The sequence below is a fragment of the Nannospalax galili genome, unplaced genomic scaffold (genome assembly GCF_000622305.1).
Source record: "Nannospalax galili isolate Female #2095 unplaced genomic scaffold, S.galili_v1.0 scaffold1857, whole genome shotgun sequence".
Taxonomy (NCBI): Eukaryota; Metazoa; Chordata; class Mammalia; order Rodentia; family Spalacidae; genus Nannospalax; species Nannospalax galili.
The window spans coordinates 437,068-456,008 of NW_008338858.1; the positions used below are offsets into that span (position 1 = coordinate 437,068).

The 18,941-nt window shown below is 50.9% G+C and overlaps 1 protein-coding gene and 1 long non-coding RNA gene across 2 annotated transcripts in view; both read left to right on the forward strand.

The window, feature by feature from the left end:
- The window catches only part of LOC103734452, a 10,439-nt gene extending 8,817 nt beyond the window's left edge, over positions 1-1,622 (forward strand). Inside the window, exons 2-3 of the long non-coding RNA XR_607275.1 lie at positions 486-604; positions 1,417-1,622. This is a non-coding gene — a long non-coding RNA (uncharacterized LOC103734452). The remainder of the gene's footprint in view (positions 1-485; positions 605-1,416) is intronic.
- Positions 1,623-16,117: 14,495 nt separating this feature from the next.
- Myod1 (myogenic differentiation 1) lies at positions 16,118-18,680 on the forward strand. The gene is made up of 3 exons (XM_029563658.1): positions 16,118-16,962; positions 17,404-17,482; positions 17,760-18,680. Exons 1-3 carry the CDS (start codon positions 16,339-16,341, stop codon positions 18,008-18,010), a joined length of 954 nt encoding a protein of 317 aa, XP_029419518.1. The 5' UTR covers positions 16,118-16,338; the 3' UTR covers positions 18,011-18,680.
- Positions 18,681-18,941: the final 261 nt, after the last annotated feature.

Sequence of the window (18,941 nt, forward strand, 5' to 3'; positions counted from 1 at the left end):
CCCTTCTTCATGTTCAGTAGATAAAGGTCTCTCTCAGGTTCTTCCTTCCCTCCTCCTCCCCGTCCCCTTCCTCCCCTCCCTTTTTCAGGGTACCAGGCAAGCCCTTTCCCATGGCACTACAAATCCAGCCTCAGGTCTTTTCTGTGTGATCACCTTCACATTCAAGCCACAATTGTTCAGTGGTCCTTGACTTCTCTTTCGCAACTCTGATTTTCAAGGGTTCATGTGACTAGGTCAGGACCAGTCAATAATCCTCCATCTTAAGGTCAATTGTGTCATGCAACACAACTTTTACAGGTGTGTAAAATCATCAGATCTACAGTCCTGGGGTTGCTAAGGAAGTGTAGGTGGTGGGATGGCCTAAGAAGAGAATCTTGGATATATTGTAGATTCCTCTAGATTATTACAACCTAAAATCACAGTAAGATTTTGCATTGCCTTAAAGAAACCAGAGATGTCATAAGACTGCCTACACTTTCATACAGGATCAGGAAAAAGAGCTCTCGTACCAATGAGCAGATTTAGAGGGACTGTTGGAGACACCTCCCTCTTCAAGACATTGTAGGGTGGCCGTTGACTTCGAAGATGGTCCTCACTCGTTCTGGTAAGTACTTATTTCATTCTGTCTTTTGGGGATAGGAAGTGTTTCCCCTTTCCAAGCTCCTCCTCATCTTTATGAGAGGCATGAAGGAAAAGACTAAAACTTACTCCATTTGAGTGTGGTTTCCTTAGAAAATAAATGAGCAAGCTTAGCAAATGGGATCTTCTGCAACAAATGACAAGCCTGGTTTCATTATGCTCCCTCCTGAGAGCCATTGGAAGTGAAGTGACCAGAGACAGGCTGGTGGGAAACATTCTTAATGGCAGCCTCCCTGGAGTCTATGTTTGCTAGCAGTTGCTCTGAGGCCAAGTTCAGTCTCTATCTTCATTTAGGTTAAAAAGGAGGGAGACAGAAGGCTGGGGGAAAGGGTGGCCAAGCACAGCCAACCTTTTTACCCCTTCCTCTTTCACTTGGGCAGGGATATTAGGTGACAGCTGTAACTATTCTAAAGACTCTGTGCATGAGACCAAGACTTAAATACTGGGGATCTGCAGAATGAAGGGTACCCACCAGCATCCCATAGGTGTGTCTGACTAGTGAGTTTAGGATGGACAGATCAGACCTCAGAAAGAGCTGCAGTCGGCTAGAACTTGCTATGTCCTGGGCTTGGCACTTTCATCACACTTTCATGCATTCTCTTACTTCAAATCCACAAGAACACTTTGAAAAATGGAAACTGATGACTCCACTTTTCAGATGTGGAAATGGAGAGCCCTGAGCACACCCTAAGCAGTGTGATCCAAGAGCCACCAGGCTTAACCACATCACTGACAATGTTCTCGTTCAAGTTGCTTTTCCTTCTCACCTTCCCCAAGGGTTATCACCATGTTTGTCTTGGAGAGAGCCACCCAGACCCCTGGCCTTGTCATTGGCACAGGAAGAACAATCTATTTACCCAGCAGTGGTCAACAGATATTTGCTGCTTCCTGTTTTGCATGTTCGTGTAATTTCCTGGGCACATCTCAAGCATCACACTTGACGCATGCTTTGATACTAATTCTCCAGTGCCTGCATCGTGGCCAAACACGTGGTAGGTGCGTATGTGAATGAAGATACAGCTTACCTTGCTGTAGTAGTAATAAAGATAGCTAAAACAAAATTCTCTTCTTTTCTTACAGAAAATTGCAGGTCTAGGCCTTTTGTGGCAGCCTCACAATGCTGGAGACCAAATCCTCTTCCTTACTGTTCTGCAGATAAAGACAGTGAGTGCTTCCAGGATGTGGCCTAAGGTGGGATGTTAGCTTCCTACTGCTGGTGAGAGAAATCGTCATATACTCAGTGGCTTAGAATAACATAAATTTATAATCTTATAACTTTGGAGATCAAAAGTCTGAAATGTGTCTTTAAAATCTTTTTGAGACAGAGTCTCATGTAGCCCAGGCTGGCAATGAACTTACTGTGTAGTCAAGGATGGCCTTAAACTCATAATCCTCCCACTGCTGCCTCTCACATGTTAGAATTATAGGCATATGCCACTGTGCTGGCTACATGTGATGCAAATATGCAGATCAGACCGAGGGCTTCATATACACCAGGAAAGGACTCTACCAACTGAGCTCCATCCCTGAAGTCGGTCTTGTGGGGCCAAGATTAAAGTGCTGGTAGATCAGCAGCCCTTGTAAAGACTCCACAGAGAACTTGTCCTTTGCCTTCTCCAGCTGTTAGAACCAACCACACTACTTGGTTTATAGCCACATCATTCCAACATCTGTTTCTGCAGCCACGTTTTCCTCTCTGACTAATGGTCCTCCCTCCATCTGTCTTTATAACGACACCCTTGAGTTGAAGATGTAATTAAGATGAGATGGAAGTTAATCTCTCCATCTCATTTTAATTACATCTTCAAAGTCCCTTTTGCCATATAAGATAACCTACTCACGGGTTCTAAGGACATGATCATTTTAGGGAAGAGCCACTATTCTGTCTTTCACAGGGAGCTACTCCAACTCCTGTCAGTCACCCATACGCCAATCAATGGGAAGGGAGAAAGAATGACTCCTGTCTCTTAAAATCATGACCGAGAAGCTACACACAAATTGCTTCCATTTGTACTCTACTAGCTGCAATTTAATCATATGACCATAGCTAGCTGCAAGGGAATCTGGAAAAAGTAATGGTCATATGCTACAGAATGAATCCTATAACACCCTCACCCCAACACACACACACACACACACACACACACACACACACACACGCACACACCTTCAATGTGACTGTATTTGGAGACCAAGACACTGAGGTTAAATGGGGTCATAAAAGTGGGAGCCTAATCCAGTATGACCAGTGTCCTAATAAGGAGAGAGCTGAAGGGGCTTTGCATACAGAGAGGCAAGGCCATGTGGGGACACAAGGAAGGCAGCTGTCTGCAAGCCAAGAAAGCAGCCTGAGGAGAAATCACCCTGCCAACAACACCTTGGACTCCCAGCATCCAGAACTGTGGGACAAGTTGCTGTTGTTTAAGCCACACAATCTTTACTATTTTGTTATGGGAAGCCCAACTGACTAATGTTGTCAACTAAAAAATTATATTGTCTTGTAAAAAACAAAGTGAACTGTAGATACTGAGGGACAGCTGTCAGTCTCTGTCATGTCATCTATGACCAAACAGATGAATAGGCGATACATGCTATGTGGCAGGGACTAAGCCAGAGCTCGGGAACTTCAGTATGAGGAAAATAACAGCGGGGCCAGGACTCAGTGCTTAGAAGACTGAATAGAACAGCATCAGTGTGGTACAGAAAGTCATGCTGGGAGTTAGGGTGGTGGTACTGTGCCTCTTGCTTTTCATTCTCTGCTTTGCATTCTTTACTCATAGTTAGGTATTTCATCCATATCATAACTCCTTAGATGAGGAAACAGACACAGGGACACAGAGAGAACACTGAATCCTGGATGCTAGAGATCAAGGGCCAGTGTTTGAGAAGTCTCCATAATGTACCACCCTGAGTTGGGTTTCCAAGGCCAAGTGACCAGTGGACCATAAAAGGGAAAAGGAGCTTTACTAGAAGAAGAAAAAGATAAGGAAAGTTCTGGCCACATGAACTACCCTGTTAGAGAAGCCCATGTTTCTTCAAGGTGGGGTGGGGCATTAAGCCATGTGATCAGACAGCCAGCAGGGATGCTTTCTGGAAGCCTTTGAACGCTATGCCAGGACACTTGGACTTTGCTCTGGAGGTGGTGGGGAGCCATGGAAAGCTGTTACACAGGAGGCCCTGCTATATTTCTGTCTTAGGATCATCAGACTGGGTTCTGTAGGGAGATGGATTTGAAGGGTCCTGATGTTTAAGGCTGAGACTCCAGTGATGTGGTTGTCATAATAAGTGGGAGGGGAGCTGCCATGGGCTCCCCTGCAGCAGAGTCTACCAGAGAAAGAAGAGATGGCATTGAGAGGTGTTCAGGAAGAGAAATCAGTCCAATACTAAGATAAGTCAGGGCAGAAACTAAGATCAGGAACCTGGAGGCAGCAGCTGAAATAGGCCACGGGGGAAGGCTGCTCACTGGCTTGCTTCCACTGGCTTACTCAGGTACTTTTCTTTTTTAAAATTATTTTTATTTTATTTTATGTATGAGTGTATTGCCTGCATGTATGTAAGTGCACCTATGTCATGCAGTGCCTGCAGAGGTCAGAAGAGGGCACTGGATCCCCTGGAACTGGAGTTTCTGACGGTTGTTAGTTGCCATGTGGGTGCTGGGAATTGAACCCAGGTCCTCTGTAAGAGCAGTCAATGCTCTTAACCTGTGAGCCATCTCACCAGCCCCTCAGCTACTTTACTTATATAGGCCAGGTCCACCTGCCTATGGATGGTACCATCCACCGTGGCCTGAGCCCTCCCACATCAATGAACAATCAAGAAAGTGTTCCATAGACATGCCCATAGGCCAGTCTGATGGAGGAAATTCCTCAGTGACGTTTCCTTTTCCCAGGTGAATCCAGTTTGTGTCAAGAGCAGAGGACCCAAGTTTGGCTCCAGCACCCACATAGGGCAGCTCACAACTGTCTATAACTGCAGCTCAAAGGGATCCCATGCCTTCTTCTGACCTCTTCAGACACCTGCATTCATATGCACAGACACAGACACAGACAGACAGACAACACACACACACACTGGAATGAGCCTTTCTCTCCCCACCAGACTACTATAACTGAGCTTATGTGAGCCCCAGGCAAGTTTGTCAAATCTCTGAGCCTCAAGTTCCCATGCAGCAATGAAGATGCATGTGGTGTCTGGTGTGAGGCAGAATGGAGATACTGGCCACTCAGATGTGGACTCCGCAGGGCCTTGGTCTTCCATAAGGATGCCTCCATGGAGCTAGGCCTCCCCAGGCCTCCCCACCCCCTCCCAGCCCTGTGTGCACCAGCCCCTATGCATCTGTCGTCGGCTGCTCTGCTCCCCTGGGCCAGGCTTTGTTTGGGGGTGGCTGGTTGGCTGCCTGTGCATAGTGGAGGCAGTGACGCCTGCCGCTGCAGACAACACTTCACAGGCTGTATCATCACTCACACTGCCAGCCACCTCCTACCACACCATGGCCCCTAATTCCAAGAGGTCCCCTGCCCAGAATAACCAGCCAGGCTTCCAATGCTTCATCCCCACTCCACCCTACCCATTGCTGACCAGCAGCTTCCATCCAAAGACAAAAGCACTCCTGAGTTCCTACTGTGTACCAAAACAGCTTGAGATACCAGTATGCAATGTGCCATGGCTGATGAGCCTTTATAATCCTACATGCTAGATGCTGGAATTCATTTTACAGCTGGGAAGAACAATACTCAAAGACGGGGAGTCACTTCCCCAATGCACAAAGGAGTACCCTCATTCATTCAGAGGCAGCTTATCAAATCCCCAGTGGAGACCCCTGGGGAGCACAGCCCCAGCTGTAGAGATCCAATCTCTTATCACAAAGGAGTACCCTCATTCATTCAGAGGCAGCTTATCAAACCCCCAGTGGAGACCCCTGGGGAGCACAGCCCCAGCTGTAGAGATCCAATCTCTTATCAAACAAAACCCAAATTCAAGTTCACTGGGTCAAGTTCAGTGGGTTGTGAGATTTTTGTGCTGCATCTGCAGGATAAGGAAGAGGCTGTGGTCCTCCATGGTACCCCAGGGCTCCTTCAGATGGGAACCCCTAGTTAACTGAAGAACAGGCTTCTGATTTCACACTGAGCCCCAGCCTCACTCAGACTGGAGGGCCCGAGTGTACAAGCCATCTGCTGGGCCACATGGACTAGTTCAAGTGTACCAGTCCTCAGCTGGGCCATGTGGTCTAGTGAGAAGACAGGCTTCTGTCTTCCTGCTCAGAGATGGAAGCCCAAGAGAGAGACCCTAGTCACAGAGCATCACAGACCCCTGCCATACCCTAGCCTGAGTATGAGGGGAACCCATGTCCAATGCCTGCATCTTCCATGTGGAGAAAGTGGGCCCCAGGAATTGGCATTGGCGGGCTCAGAGAAGGCCACACATCAGAACATCACACAGTGGGAGGAAAACCCAGACCTTGAGGCTCCCATCCAGACCTTCTCTGTTGGATACAGTGAACTCCCTGTGGCCCCTGACATGACCTGTTATCTGAAAAACCTGTAGGCTTCCCCTCAGACAGATCTCTGTCACCCCTTTAGAGATCTGAGGCAGCAGACAGGCCTAAATGACCAAAGGGACTCTGAATACAAGCTCAGTCAAGTGGGGAGCACTCTGGAACATGTTGATGTGTTGCTTACACTGTTCTCTATGCTTAGACTGTCTTTCCCTTTAATCTTCCCCTTGGCATGACCCATCCTTCAACATCCAAGAATACAAATCCGTCCTACTGAGGGAAATTGTCTTGCATGCTCAGAAGCCCTCTCTGGGTGCTCCCCAGGGTGCTGTGGTGGTTCCTTCTTGAGTTTCCCCTGTCATTAGTGGAGATCTCTGAGGCTGGGCCCTGTCTGAATTATCCTCAGCTCTTGCCCCAGTGCCTGGCTTGGGCCCTGGAAATAGTGTGTGTGTTTAAGGGACACTTGAAGGGTGAAAGGCCAAGAGAGTTAGGTACATGGGCCATAAATCACTCCTGCACCAGGGGAGGCAGCAATCCAGGAATGCTTCCTGTAGGTAGTGGGCAGGATATGAACAGAGGCAGATAAGAGGCACCCAAGCAGCCAAAATGTTGTCAGGAGGCCCTCAGCCCTCTGTCTCCCAGCCCAGAAACCTCTGTCCTGGCTGCCACTGATCATGGGTGGGCAAATTTGAAGGAGAAAATCAGCCCATCTTCCCTCAGAGGCATGTGTCTGGGGCAGCTGCTGGGAGCAGCAGCTGGCGCCTGTCCCTAGGGCCCAGAGGCTGTGTGTGTGCCTTAATCCCAGCCCTCTGGAGCCCCCCAGGCAGGCAGGTGGGGTGATCAGGCAGGAAAGAGGCACTGCCACAGCTGCCCTCTGTATCCTGGCCCATCCTCCTTCCCTGATACCATGCCTACCTCTAGTAGCTTTCCTCTAAGCCCAAACTGGACACCTGACCTCCCCCTTGGCAGGATAGATGGCTTACAAAGCCCAAACTGGAGGTTATAAGAAAGAGACAGGGCCATGGGCACATGCCCCTAGCGTCTTCCTTCTGGCTGGGGCAAGGGACGGAAGACAGCTTAGTGCAGACAAGTGTTCACACTAAGACGAAGGTGTAGGGGTGCTTGAGCTAGACTGCCGTCAGATGGAACACAAGGCACGATGGGTATGTGCCTGTGAGATGTGTCCAGTGGGTATGGTGAGCACAGCCTGGGAAGTATATATATACATGAGAAAGGACATGGAGCATGTGAGGCGTGATGTGTAGAAACATGTATGGAAGTTGCATCCTGTGTGTGAGCTGTGCTCATGTGTGAGACACATGTGCAATGTGGACTGTAAACAACGTGAGAATGAGGTCACTAAAATTCAGAAAGAAAAACAACCACACATTCTCTGACATATGTGGGTCCTGTTAAACAGCTGTAAGTGTGGGTATAGTATAAAAGAAATGGGGCTGGAGAGATGGCTCAGAGGTTAAGAGCACTCGCTGCTCTTGTAGAGGACTGGGCTCAGTTCTCAGCACCCACAAGGCGGCTAACAACTGTCCATTACTCCAGTTCCAGGGGATCTGACATCCCCTTGTGACCTCCTCCATGGGCATTGCCACTCACATACATGCAGGCAATGCACTCATACACTTCAAATAAAATAAAAATAACAAATAAAATATTTTTTAAAGTATAACAGAAAGGAGACCAGGAAAGATTATGAGGTGATGAGGAAGGACAGAATGCAGGCCAAAGGGCACCAGTTGGAAAAGAGGGTGAAAAGCAAATTGTTTTTCTAGTTTCAACTCTGTCATGGTTTTGTTCTTTTTTGCAGTAAATAAGAGCATAAAAATGCTATTGATGGGGCTGGCGACATGGCTCAGCAAATAAGAACTGCTCTTGCAGAGGACCCGGGTTCGAGTCCCAGCAGCCACATGGTAGCTAACAACCATCTGTAACTCGAGTTCCAGAGGATCTGATGCCCTCTTCTGACCTTCTCCGGCATTGTAGGACATAGGTGCACTTACATACATGCAATCATAACATTCATACACATAAAATAAAAATGATAAATAAAATATTTTTTAAATGTCATTGATAGTGAAAGTGTAAAACCCTAAGCCCTGCAGCTCCCCAGCTTTGGTTCGTGCTGTTCTCTAAACCTAGAAAGGCTTTCTCCTTAGTCCCCCCACTTGGCACTACCCACCCTTCAACATCCAAGAAGAATACCAATACTTCCCATGCTGGGAAATCTTTCTATATACCGGCAAGCATCTCTGGGCGCTCCCCCACAGTGCTGTGGTGGTTCCTTCCTGAGCCTCTTCTGCCACTAGTGGAGGTCTCTGAGGCTGGACCCTGTCTGGATTATCCTTGGATCCTGCCCCAGTGCCTGACTTGGGCCCTGGAAGTAGTGTGTTTGTTTAAGGGACACTTGAAGGATGGAAGCAAAGCTCCATGAGCATCCATTCTAACCATGTAGAAGTTCATTGAGATGCAGAGGGTTTGGGACTGGGCAAGTGTTTGAGTGGCTACCTTGATCTAGCTGTGTGATGTTATTTGTGAGTTCATCACAATAAGATGAGATGACTTAAAAAAAAATAATGTCACCAGATGCGGTGGCTCACGCTTTTAATATCAGCACTCAGGCGCCAGAAGCAGGTGATCTCTGTGAGATGGAGGCCAGTCTGGTCTACATAGCAAGTTCCAGGTCGGCTAGGGCTACCAGGGAGAACCTGTCTCGAAACAAAACAAAACACAATAAACAGCAAAAGAAAGATTGCGAGGTGTGCATGAAGGGTCCAGCTGCTTGGCACAAGGTGAGAGATGCATGAGGTAACACAGGATGAGGCATGTATGTGTGAGCCATACATGGGTATAATGTGTAATAATGTAAAATGTGTACACAGTGTGTGAGGTGTGTGAGGTATACAGTGTGGGGTACATGCAATGTGCATGCAAGGTGTGATGAAGTGAAATGTGAACACAATGAGAGCAGAACACAGAGTACGAGGGATGCATGAGGGATACAGTGTGCACAGCACTAGAAGTGGGGTGTGCACACAATATGAAGGGATTACGCTGTGTGTAATGTGTGCATGGAGTGGGAGGTGTGCACACCTGTGAGATATGCCACGGTGCATGACATACAGAGCAGATGAAGCACAGTTGGAAGTGGGCACGGGGAGTGTGCACACATTCATGTGAAGGTGCATGTCCTGTGCTGGCTGTGCACATGTGTGGCTGTGATGTGTGAGGACTACAGGGAGTGTGTAATATACTGACATCAAAAGTGTCTAGAGTAAGGTGCGCATTGTGGGAGCATGTGGGCAGAGTGTGAGGAGAACACCGTGTATGAACTGGAAATGATTTATGGGGTACACATGCCTATGACACCCTACATGGGGACATGCAAGTATGTGGGCAAGGACGCAGTCCCGGCAAGCAGCTGTGCCTGTTAGTTCTGTCTGGCCTGTGGCTGGACCCTTGTCTCCACCTCCTGTGGAACAGCAGAGGCAGAGGAGACAGAGGGACGTCCTCTAGATACTGTGACCTTACATGCATGGGTGGAAGGCAACCTAGGAGGCTTCCTGTCCAGCCTCCAACCCACTGGATGCCAGCTCAGCTCAGGAACAGTACTAGGCACTGGCAGATTTCTTTTGTCTGACTTAAATCCCCCGAGCTGCCAGTATGTCCACATTTTCCTCATCACTTTCTCGGTAGAGATGATGACCTCTCCTGTCAAGTAGCTCTCCTCACCTCAAGAGCCTGGTGTCCTGTCCTGGAGGGTAACTGACACTTTCCCCAGCTCTGCCTCCTTACAGCTCTAATTTTTCAACCACACTATGTTGTCTTTCATGTTGGTTTCATTGATTCATTGGGTTTGTATTTGGGATCTCAGGAATGGGTCACCTGAGGCAGAAAGACTTCACCTACATGAAGAACAAGTTTGCAGGAGAGGCTGGACAAACGAGCCACCAGGGCTTCCCAGAAGCCAGGCCTCAGCTGGCTCGTAGCCTCAGACCCTGCCAGACAGCCTCGGTTCCTATGACCCCCACTCACCAGGCTTGCTAGTGCATGGGAAAGAACTTGGTAAGCATAACGTGCCCTGTGAAGATATGTGGGGTGTGAATAGCATGTGAAATGTGCATGGCATGTGGCATGTGAGGTGTGCATGGCATGTGTGGTGCACATGGAATGTTAAATGTGAATAGCATGTGAAGTGTATGTGGTATATGAGGTGTGCATAGCATTCGAAGTGTTGGCATGTGAGTATGCATGGCATATGGATATTATTGGCATGTGGAGTGTGAATGGCATGTGAGATGTGAATGACTTGTGGAGTGTGAATGGCATGTGGATGTGACTGGCACATGGGTATGATTGGCGTGTGTGTATGTGTGTGTGTGGTTGGCATGTGGGGTGTGAATGGCATGTGAAGTGTGTATGGCATGTGTGACTAGCATGTGGGGTGTGCATGGTACACAGCCTGAAAGGTGAAAAGTTGGGTGTTGCGGAGATGCCCTCCAATGCCAACTTCCAGTCATGCCACCCCATGCCCTCTGCCCTGGGTAGTTTCCCATCTCCTTCTACCCTGAGCTAAACTGAAGTTTACTTTTTGGTGAATTTATAATTAAGGTAAAAACATATAGCTAAAGAATTCCCCTCTGGGAAAAACTGTTCAGTTTAAGAGCTGTGATGGAGTTTTTAGTGAACTTTTTAAAGAGGGAAAAAAGCTCAGGCCTACTAAACTTAAGTTTCGAAGGATCTCTTGGTTAGTAGGAACACATTCATTGGGCATGACAGGGCGCCGTCCTACCCACCTTGAGCTCTTTCCTGCCACTGAGCACCTTGCTCTGCTTTCACATGTCTTTTACCTCACGTCCCACCTCCCATTCCACCTTGTAGCATGCTATGACATTTACTAACAAATGTGTTTATTTTCTGTTGTCTATCTTGCCCAGACAGAATGTCAGCTCCATAGGGCAGGGAATATTCTGTTCCTTGCTGCATTCCCAGCACTGGAATACACGTTTGCTGGATAAGAGAATGAACCATAGACAGCTCTGCTGGTTGGGGTATACACTTCACAGTGCACACACCACTTCCCAAGCCCACAGACTCTTCTTGGCCTTCTAGACCCCTTCCTCTTTGTGGGGACATAGGCTCTCTAGCACCCAGCTCATCTGCCAGACTCTTAAGCCCTGCTTATACATTGGGGTCTAGGGAGCCCCTGGAGTGGGACGTGTGGGTTTCCAGGATCCTGACCCTGACTGGGACCATGTCTGTGCCAGCAGTATGACAGTCCCTCCAGATCCACCTCAGCCGGCAGCAGGGCAGGATCTTCTCCTGTGTGATGGACAGTTTCAAGTTTTCTCAGGAAGTAAAGTTGTCAGGGAACAGATCTGGGGATGGGAAGGGAAAGACTAAGGACGAGACCTGGGCCTGGCACCCCCTGGCCCACCCATGTTTTCACCCTCTGGTCCTTTACCCCGCCTGCCTCCGAGTCAGCTAAGCAACCTGTGATAGTGGAGCCCAAAGGCCACAGGTCCCGCCTGGGTAGGGCAGAGGTGCCTGAGGCCTGGGCAGGTGCAGGTTGGATCTGGTTTCCAGAGGCTATATATATATTTATATGTAAAAGCTGCCTCTCCCCAGGCCCATTGAGGCCCAGCCAGGCCAGCATTCCTGCCCAGAGGCCAGCTCTCCATTTATAGGCCATAGGCAGGCCAGCCAAGGGGGCTGAGCAGTAAGGCCTGGAAAGGGCAGAGGGAGAAAGAAATTCAGAGCCTTATTGTGGAGATGAGAACTGAGGTCCAGAGTGAGGTATGTGCTTGCTCCAGTCACAGAGCCTACGGTCTAAGAGACCCCTCACTGAAAGGGCAGATATGAAGGTCCTCCCTTATAGTGCCTCTGCCCACAGCCAGCAGTATCCCCCAGAACAGATCTAGCCCCCAGTCACAGGAGCACCATTGCTGCATCTCTGCAGATACAGTGTGGACTCTTTCTGCTTAACTTGATGTGCTTTTACTCTCCTGCTACAGCACCAGAACCAGGTCCCGGGGTGTGCGGACCCACTTCTCCCTGCTCTGTGCACAAGCAAAGACAAGATGACAGTGTTTACAAAGTTCTCTCAGTACAATCAGGATGATGCCAAGCAGGAATGGATCCCAGGCCTGGAGAAACCTGCAAAGGTCACCACACTCACTGAGTTCCAGACAGCTTTCAAGCAGTAAAGTATCACAGCAAACAAAATCTCCACTCGGTAGCCCAGTTTACGCATGGTGTTGTCCCACTGGACTGTGTGCTCCCAATCCACAGCAGACGAAGTGGTGAATCAAATTTAAAACTGCAGCGGGTGTTAGACTTATAAATCATCAGTAGTAAAACATCAAATACATTTGGTTAAATACAGACATTAAATGTTTGTTCATTGTAAACTCACCCTGATGGCAGCTGGGAGGAAGTTTTGATGAACATAAAATAAAAAGCAAAGTTGTAATCACTTAGTCTCAGCATAAAATTTAGTTCTGGGTTTTGTTTGCTTGCTCAGGTTTGATGAAAACCTAGAGTAGCACAGGTTTGAAGTGTCCTGGAGATGCCAGATACCGTGCAATTAAATGGATCCTCTTATTTTTTCACCTAGGAAATTTTTATAGAGTGCCTACTGTGTGCCAAGCATCCACTGGAGTCTTGAGAAGGGAGGAAGACCATGCTTTGTGACAATCATTAGTGAAACAATTACCCGCATTCTTCACTGTGAGTTTCAGCCAAATGAAAAGACATTGGTAATACACACCAAATCTCTCTGCAGCATACTGTTAAAATGTTGCCACAGGTCATGTAACATGGCCCAACAAAAGACAGCATGTCCCAGGCATATGAGCTTCCTTCCACCTTGCCTGAGAAGAGCCAGCATGGTGAGCATCTATATCTAATCATGTACATGATGCAGTTTTGAAGAAATCGGATGATTCACGATACATTTCACTAAGTTCAAATACAAGGGTAGAAATCAAAAGAGCCCGAGACTGTCCATTCTTTCACTTGACGCCAAGTTCCCACTGTGGGGCCATTAAAATGGTGGCTTCTGAAAATGCCACGGTGGACAAAACATTCTTGTTTGTCTTCAAGCTCATCACTGAACAAACTAAAAGGTAAGATCATTACAGCGTGGAGGCGTCAAGAAGGAAAGGAACCGGCCGCCGTCCCCGGAGCCAGGGATGTAGCTATCTGGGAGACAACGATCTGAGACACTCCAATAGGGCAACACTCGAGCTAAGACCTGAGGGCTTGCCAATCTTGGGAAGAGCCCAGAGGGGGGACAGTAAGCTTACAAAGCAAGTACAAGACTCCAGGACTCAGACAGGATCCTGCATGGTGTTGAAAGAAGCAGAGAAGGTTGACGGAAATGGGTTGAGGAGGACAGTAGTTCTAGGTGAAGTTGTGGAGACCAGCCTCATGAAGGGCTGTGTGGGATGGGGAAGGAGGTGAGATATTCCTCTGGGCACCCAAAGCTGAATGACCCCTGAGTGACCAACATCACCCATTTGGATTATCGCAGTAGTCCCTGAATTAGTCACCTTGCTTCTGCCCTCGTCTCCCCCAACCTGTAAAAGCTCCTGTTAGATAAGTCTGAGCTGAGACCTGACACAGCCAAACTTGGGGCAAGTCCAAGGGAGAGCCCTACAAGCTCAGAGCAGCAAGCACAAGGTCCCTGTTCAGAATGTTGGAAAAATTAAAGAAGTCAAGCTGGCTGGAATGGAGTGGGGTGGCTCTAGGTGCAGTTGGAAACACAGCCTTCTTGCAGTGCCCTTAAACCTGTCAAACTAGCCCTGCCCCAGGGCCTTTGCACATATTTGCCCCTCTCTGTAGCTCCAAATATCTGCTGATTGCAGCTTCTGTCTACCTTATTCAGGTCACTACTCAAACACAAACATCCCAGACAGGACTCCATATAATGAAATAATCATCCTGTCCCTTTTCCTTGCTTGCTTCTTCTTAATAGAATTTAGAGCCTCCTGACATCTCCACTTCCTTCCTTGTTTATTTTTCATCCTCCCCTACAACGCAAGTACTACGTGAACATGGTTTTGTTCGTGGCTTATCCCCAATACCTGGACCAGTATCCGGTGTATGGTGGATAAGCCGTAACATATGTTGAATGAATAAACCAAGATGCAGCTAAGGAGAGACGGGAGGTGAGCACTTTATGAAAGGGGACCGTCAGCACCACCAGTGGTGGAGAAATGAAACACACCACACGTCAGGCTGCGAAAGAGGCCACTGGGTCTGATGGGCAGGGAGGGTTTCCAACAGGGTCCAGGATGGCCAGCGAGAATGGCTTCCTGAACTTAGCGGTAAAGACACCAAGATCACCCTGGCTCAGATTTCTGGCATCCAGGGGAGGAGATGCCGCAAGGGTACACGGTCAAGGAGACTTCTAGCCAAAGCCCCAAAAGGCAGGAGCCCCACAGTGGGTTGCTGGGGCTTCTGTGAGGCGGCTGCCTCCTTCTGCTCCCAACCTCCCCCATGAACCTGCTGGGAAGATACACAGCTGACTCCAGAGGAGCAGAGCCTAGAGATGCCAAGGCCTGTGCTAGGGCTCAGTGCTCCAGGCAAAAGCTGGGAAGCCTGCTGGCCCTACCATACAGCAGGTGCTGGGGACAGAAGCAAGTCTCCCTGCCGGCACGGCCCTGTTTCCACATCCTCCTCCCTTTGGAGTCTCGAGCCCAGCAGTTACTCCTGGACACTGTCGTCCTCCCGGATATGAAGCAGGAAGATGTCATCTCCACAAAGTTATACAGACTATTGTAGAGCATGTCCTCAGGCCAGGTCCTGGAATCATGATCTTTAAGAAAGGACTTCCAGGGCTCTAGAGACGGCGCAGTGGTCAAGAGCACTGGCTGCTCTTGCAGAGGACTTGGGTTCAGTTTCCAGCACCCACATGGTAGCGAACAATTGCTATAGCTCCAGCTCCAGGGGATCCTACACCTTCCTCTGGCCTCTGTGGGCACTGCATGCATGTGGAGCACTATACATGCAGGCAAAACGTTAATACCAATTAAATAAATAATTAAAAAAAATAAGAAAGGCGCTTCCCAAGACCCCACAAGGCTTGAGCAAATTCTCACCTTAGCTGAAGGGAGGGATCAACCCTTAGACCCCAGGCTGTGGCATTGGACATTTGCAGAGAAACCCTGCTGGGTAAGTAGACTAAAGTCTGTTTCCCTCCCTTCCTCCCTTCCTCCCTCCCTCCCTCTTCCTCTCCCTCCCTTCATTCTTCCCTCCCTCTGGGGACCCAGAGTTTGGAAAGTTTGGCTTTAAGTTTTAACAGCCATTCCCAACTCCTGCACAGACACTGCTGTGTTTCTAAGAGTCCAGGGAAGATGGGCTGGACCAGCAGCCTTCTGAGCCACTCCCAGAATGGAGACTGGCTAGGTCTCCTGGCCCCACCTTTGTTTGTCTCCACCTTGTCTCCACTTGTCTCACTGTCTCTCTTGCGCATCTCTGCACCTGGCTTTCTGTTCAGCCTCTCTGGGCCAGTCACCATTTCAGTGTTTCAGCTCTAGAGGGGTCTGTGCCCTATTGCCTTGTGTCTCTTCAGATCTCTTGCAATCTGATTTCCAACCCCAATTCTGCCCCCGGTTTCCCCACAAATCAGGGGACAGAGTGGGTCCAAGGTCAGCTCCTAGGTGAGTGCTTGCGGATGGCCCAGCGCGCTCTTGCAATAGCAGAAGTAGTTGGGTAGGCTGCTGCCAAATGCAACCGTGTCGGTTCAGCTGTTAGTCTCTGCCCTCCTCCCTGCCCAGGCAGCCACCCCAGCTCACACACTAGTGTGGAGCGGAGGGCGGGGGCACTCCCTGGTCCCAGGAGCCACCCTGGGGACCCCAAGCTCCGCCCTACTCCTTTCCTATTGGCCTGGGGCGCCCCCGCCCCCAGCCGCCCTCTCCAGATCCCCGGCTTTTAGGCTACCAGGGATAAATAGCCCAGGACGCCAGGAGTGAAGCTAGGGGCGAGAACGCCCCAGGACTCTGCAACAACTGCTTTCTTCGCCACACTTCTGACAGAACAGGACGGGGGTGGGGGTAGAGGACCGTTAGGTGTGCATTCCAGGCCTCAGCACTTTGCCATCTCACCACCCAGGCTCGAGAGTGAAAGTGCCCACACTCTTGCGACTTGGGTTGGACGAGGGGCGACCCTGGGACACCCCGAGCTGGGATATGGAGCTCCTGTCGCCTCCGCTCCGCGACGTAGACTTGACAGGCCCCGACGGCTCTCTCTGCTCCTTTGGCACAGCCGACGACTTCTATGATGACCCATGTTTCGACTCGCCGGACCTGCGCTTTTTCGAGGACCTGGACCCGCGCCTGGTGCACGTGGGCGCACTCCTGAAGCCCGAGGAGCACTCGCACTTCCCCGCGGCCGTGCACCCGGGCCCGGGCGCGCGAGAGGACGAGCATGTGCGCGCGCCCAGCGGGCACCACCAGGCGGGTCGCTGTCTGCTGTGGGCTTGCAAGGCGTGCAAGCGCAAAACCACCAACGCCGACCGCCGCAAGGCCGCCACCATGCGCGAGAGGCGCCGCCTGAGCAAAGTGAACGAGGCCTTCGAGACCCTCAAGCGCTGCACGTCCAGCAACCCGAACCAGCGGCTGCCCAAGGTGGAGATCCTGCGCAATGCCATCCGCTACATCGAGGGCCTGCAGGCTCTGCTGCGCGACCAGGACGCCGCGCCCCCTGGCGCCACCGCCTTCTACGCGCCCGGCCCGCTGCCCCCAGGCCGCAGCGAGCACTACAGCGGGGACTCGGACGCGTCCAGCCCGCGCTCCAACTGCTCCGACGGCATGGTAAGGCCGGGACCCTAGGCGGAGAACGGGGGAAGGCAACCCCTGTACCCTGCGGCGCTTTTCTGAGGCTCATGGGGTGAGGGGAGTCCTTTAGACCCGAGGGTCCTTGGCAGCTGTTGCTGGGGTAGCCAACCGCTTTGGAGACCCGGGACATTGGGGAATCAGCCCGATGGGGGCGGGGGGTCTATTAGAACACTGTGCGCAGACGCGAAAGTACACTCTTCCTCCACTTGTCCCCATCCCCAAATGCCTATTTGTGGCCCTGGCTGACCATCTACGCTCAGTTTGGCCCTACAGTCTCTCTTAACCAAATCAGGTCCGGTCTTGGAGGGGGGCGGTGTGGGCTGAGGCTTAGGGAGTAAGGGAGGGAGCAGTTACAGGAGTGGTACTCGAGCCCCACTCGGTCCAGTGGACCTGACTCCCCATCCTTGCCATTCCCAGATGGACTACAGCGGCCCGCCAAGCGGTTCCCGGAGGCGGAACTGCTATGAGAGCGCCTACTACAGCGAGACGCCCAGCGGTGCGTATTCCCTCATCGCTGTCTTCCCCCTTGGGACTTGAGCTGTTCTGGCGTCCCTCCATCCCTCCACCTCCATCACATGCACGTGTATCTTGGGATGGGTTAGCGGTTGGGGGGCGGGGGAGGGCAGATGAAATACTACGTGTGCAACCCCCCCCCCTTTCTCCTTGCAGTCTAGCAAGCCTTCAGTTTCTCTTCTGCCCCAAAGCTCTAGGTCCAGGCGTTGGGAACGCCTAGGAATCAAGCCTCGTTTACTAACCTTACCCTCCCCGCACAGAGCCCAGGCCGGGGAAGAGTGCGGCGGTGTCCAGCCTTGACTGCCTGTCCAGCATTGTGGAGCGCATCTCCACCGACAGCCCGGCCGCCCCTGCGCAGCTGCTGACCGACGCACCACCGGAGCCGCCTCCGTGTCCTCCAGAGGGGACCGCGCAGAGCGACACAGAACACGGGGCCCAGGCTGGGTCCCCGGACGCCACCACTCAATGCCCTACGGGCGCGAACCCCAAAGCGATCTACCAGATGCTTTGAGAGGTCAGGGCCACGTCCAAGGGCGCAGCGCCTACCCTCCCGAGGGATGGTGCCCCTAGGTCCCACGTGCCCCAAAGGTGAGGTTTAAGTGCCACTCCTCCCCAGTACGCTTCCAAAGGGACACATCCTCCGGTGCCAGAAGGGGAGAGATCTGAAATCTGTTCCCACCTCCGGCCCCAGGGCAAGGGCGCAGTCCTTTTCTTCTCACGCCGCACCCTTCCCTGAGACACCTCACGATGGCCACTTGCCTCAGTGAGCCCAACCTTAAGCAGCCAGGTCCTCTTCCTTTTCCTGGCAGCCTCCAGAGCTGGGACGAGCCCCGCACACCTAAGCCCTGCCCTCCACGTCCAGGTTGTTTGTGGAGACATGACCCCCATTTTCCAGAGCCCTCGCTACACCCACTCTTTCCCATCGCCTGCGGGGGCCGCCCTAGCAGGTGTAACGGTGACCCACCCCTCCCCTGTCCCGCGGTTCAGGACCACTTTTTTAAAAAATGACTTTTGTAATCTATTCCTGTAAATAAGAGTTGCTTTGCCACAGCCAGAGCCCCTCGGGCTGTATTTATCTCTGAGGCATGGTGTGTAGTGCAACCCGGACTTTGTATGTTTATACTGCAGAAGGGCGAGCCGCTGACGCTCGCTCAGGTGTTGGAAATAAAGACGCTAATTTATACCGCAGCGGCTCTGGCTTTTCCCTAGGCTTGTGAGCGGGTATCGCGAGGAAACGCCACAAACTGGGCAGGCTTGTCTCACAGCGACCTCTGTGGGCGGCAGAAGGATGGCAAGGAAACTGGACCGAGCCTGGGTTAGGAAGGAGTGCTGGGCGGTTCTCCAGCTTGGGCTCCTCTGACCTTGCCTGCTTACCCAACGCAACTCTGGTTGTCGGTGAAGGATGCGCATGGGTTCATCTTAGTTAAAACATTAAAAAACTA

Excerpts from the sequence above, each read along its gene's own strand:
- Myod1 (XM_029563658.1), top strand. The coding sequence starts at position 16,339 with ATGGAGCTCCTGTCGCCTCCGCTCCGCGACGTAGACTTGACAGGCCCC. Across the intron at positions 16,963-17,403 it reads CCAACTGCTCCGACGGCATG|ATGGACTACAGCGGCCCGCC; the intron begins GTAAGGCCGGGA and ends TGCCATTCCCAG. Across the intron at positions 17,483-17,759 it reads CTACAGCGAGACGCCCAGCG|AGCCCAGGCCGGGGAAGAGT; the intron begins GTGCGTATTCCC and ends CTCCCCGCACAG.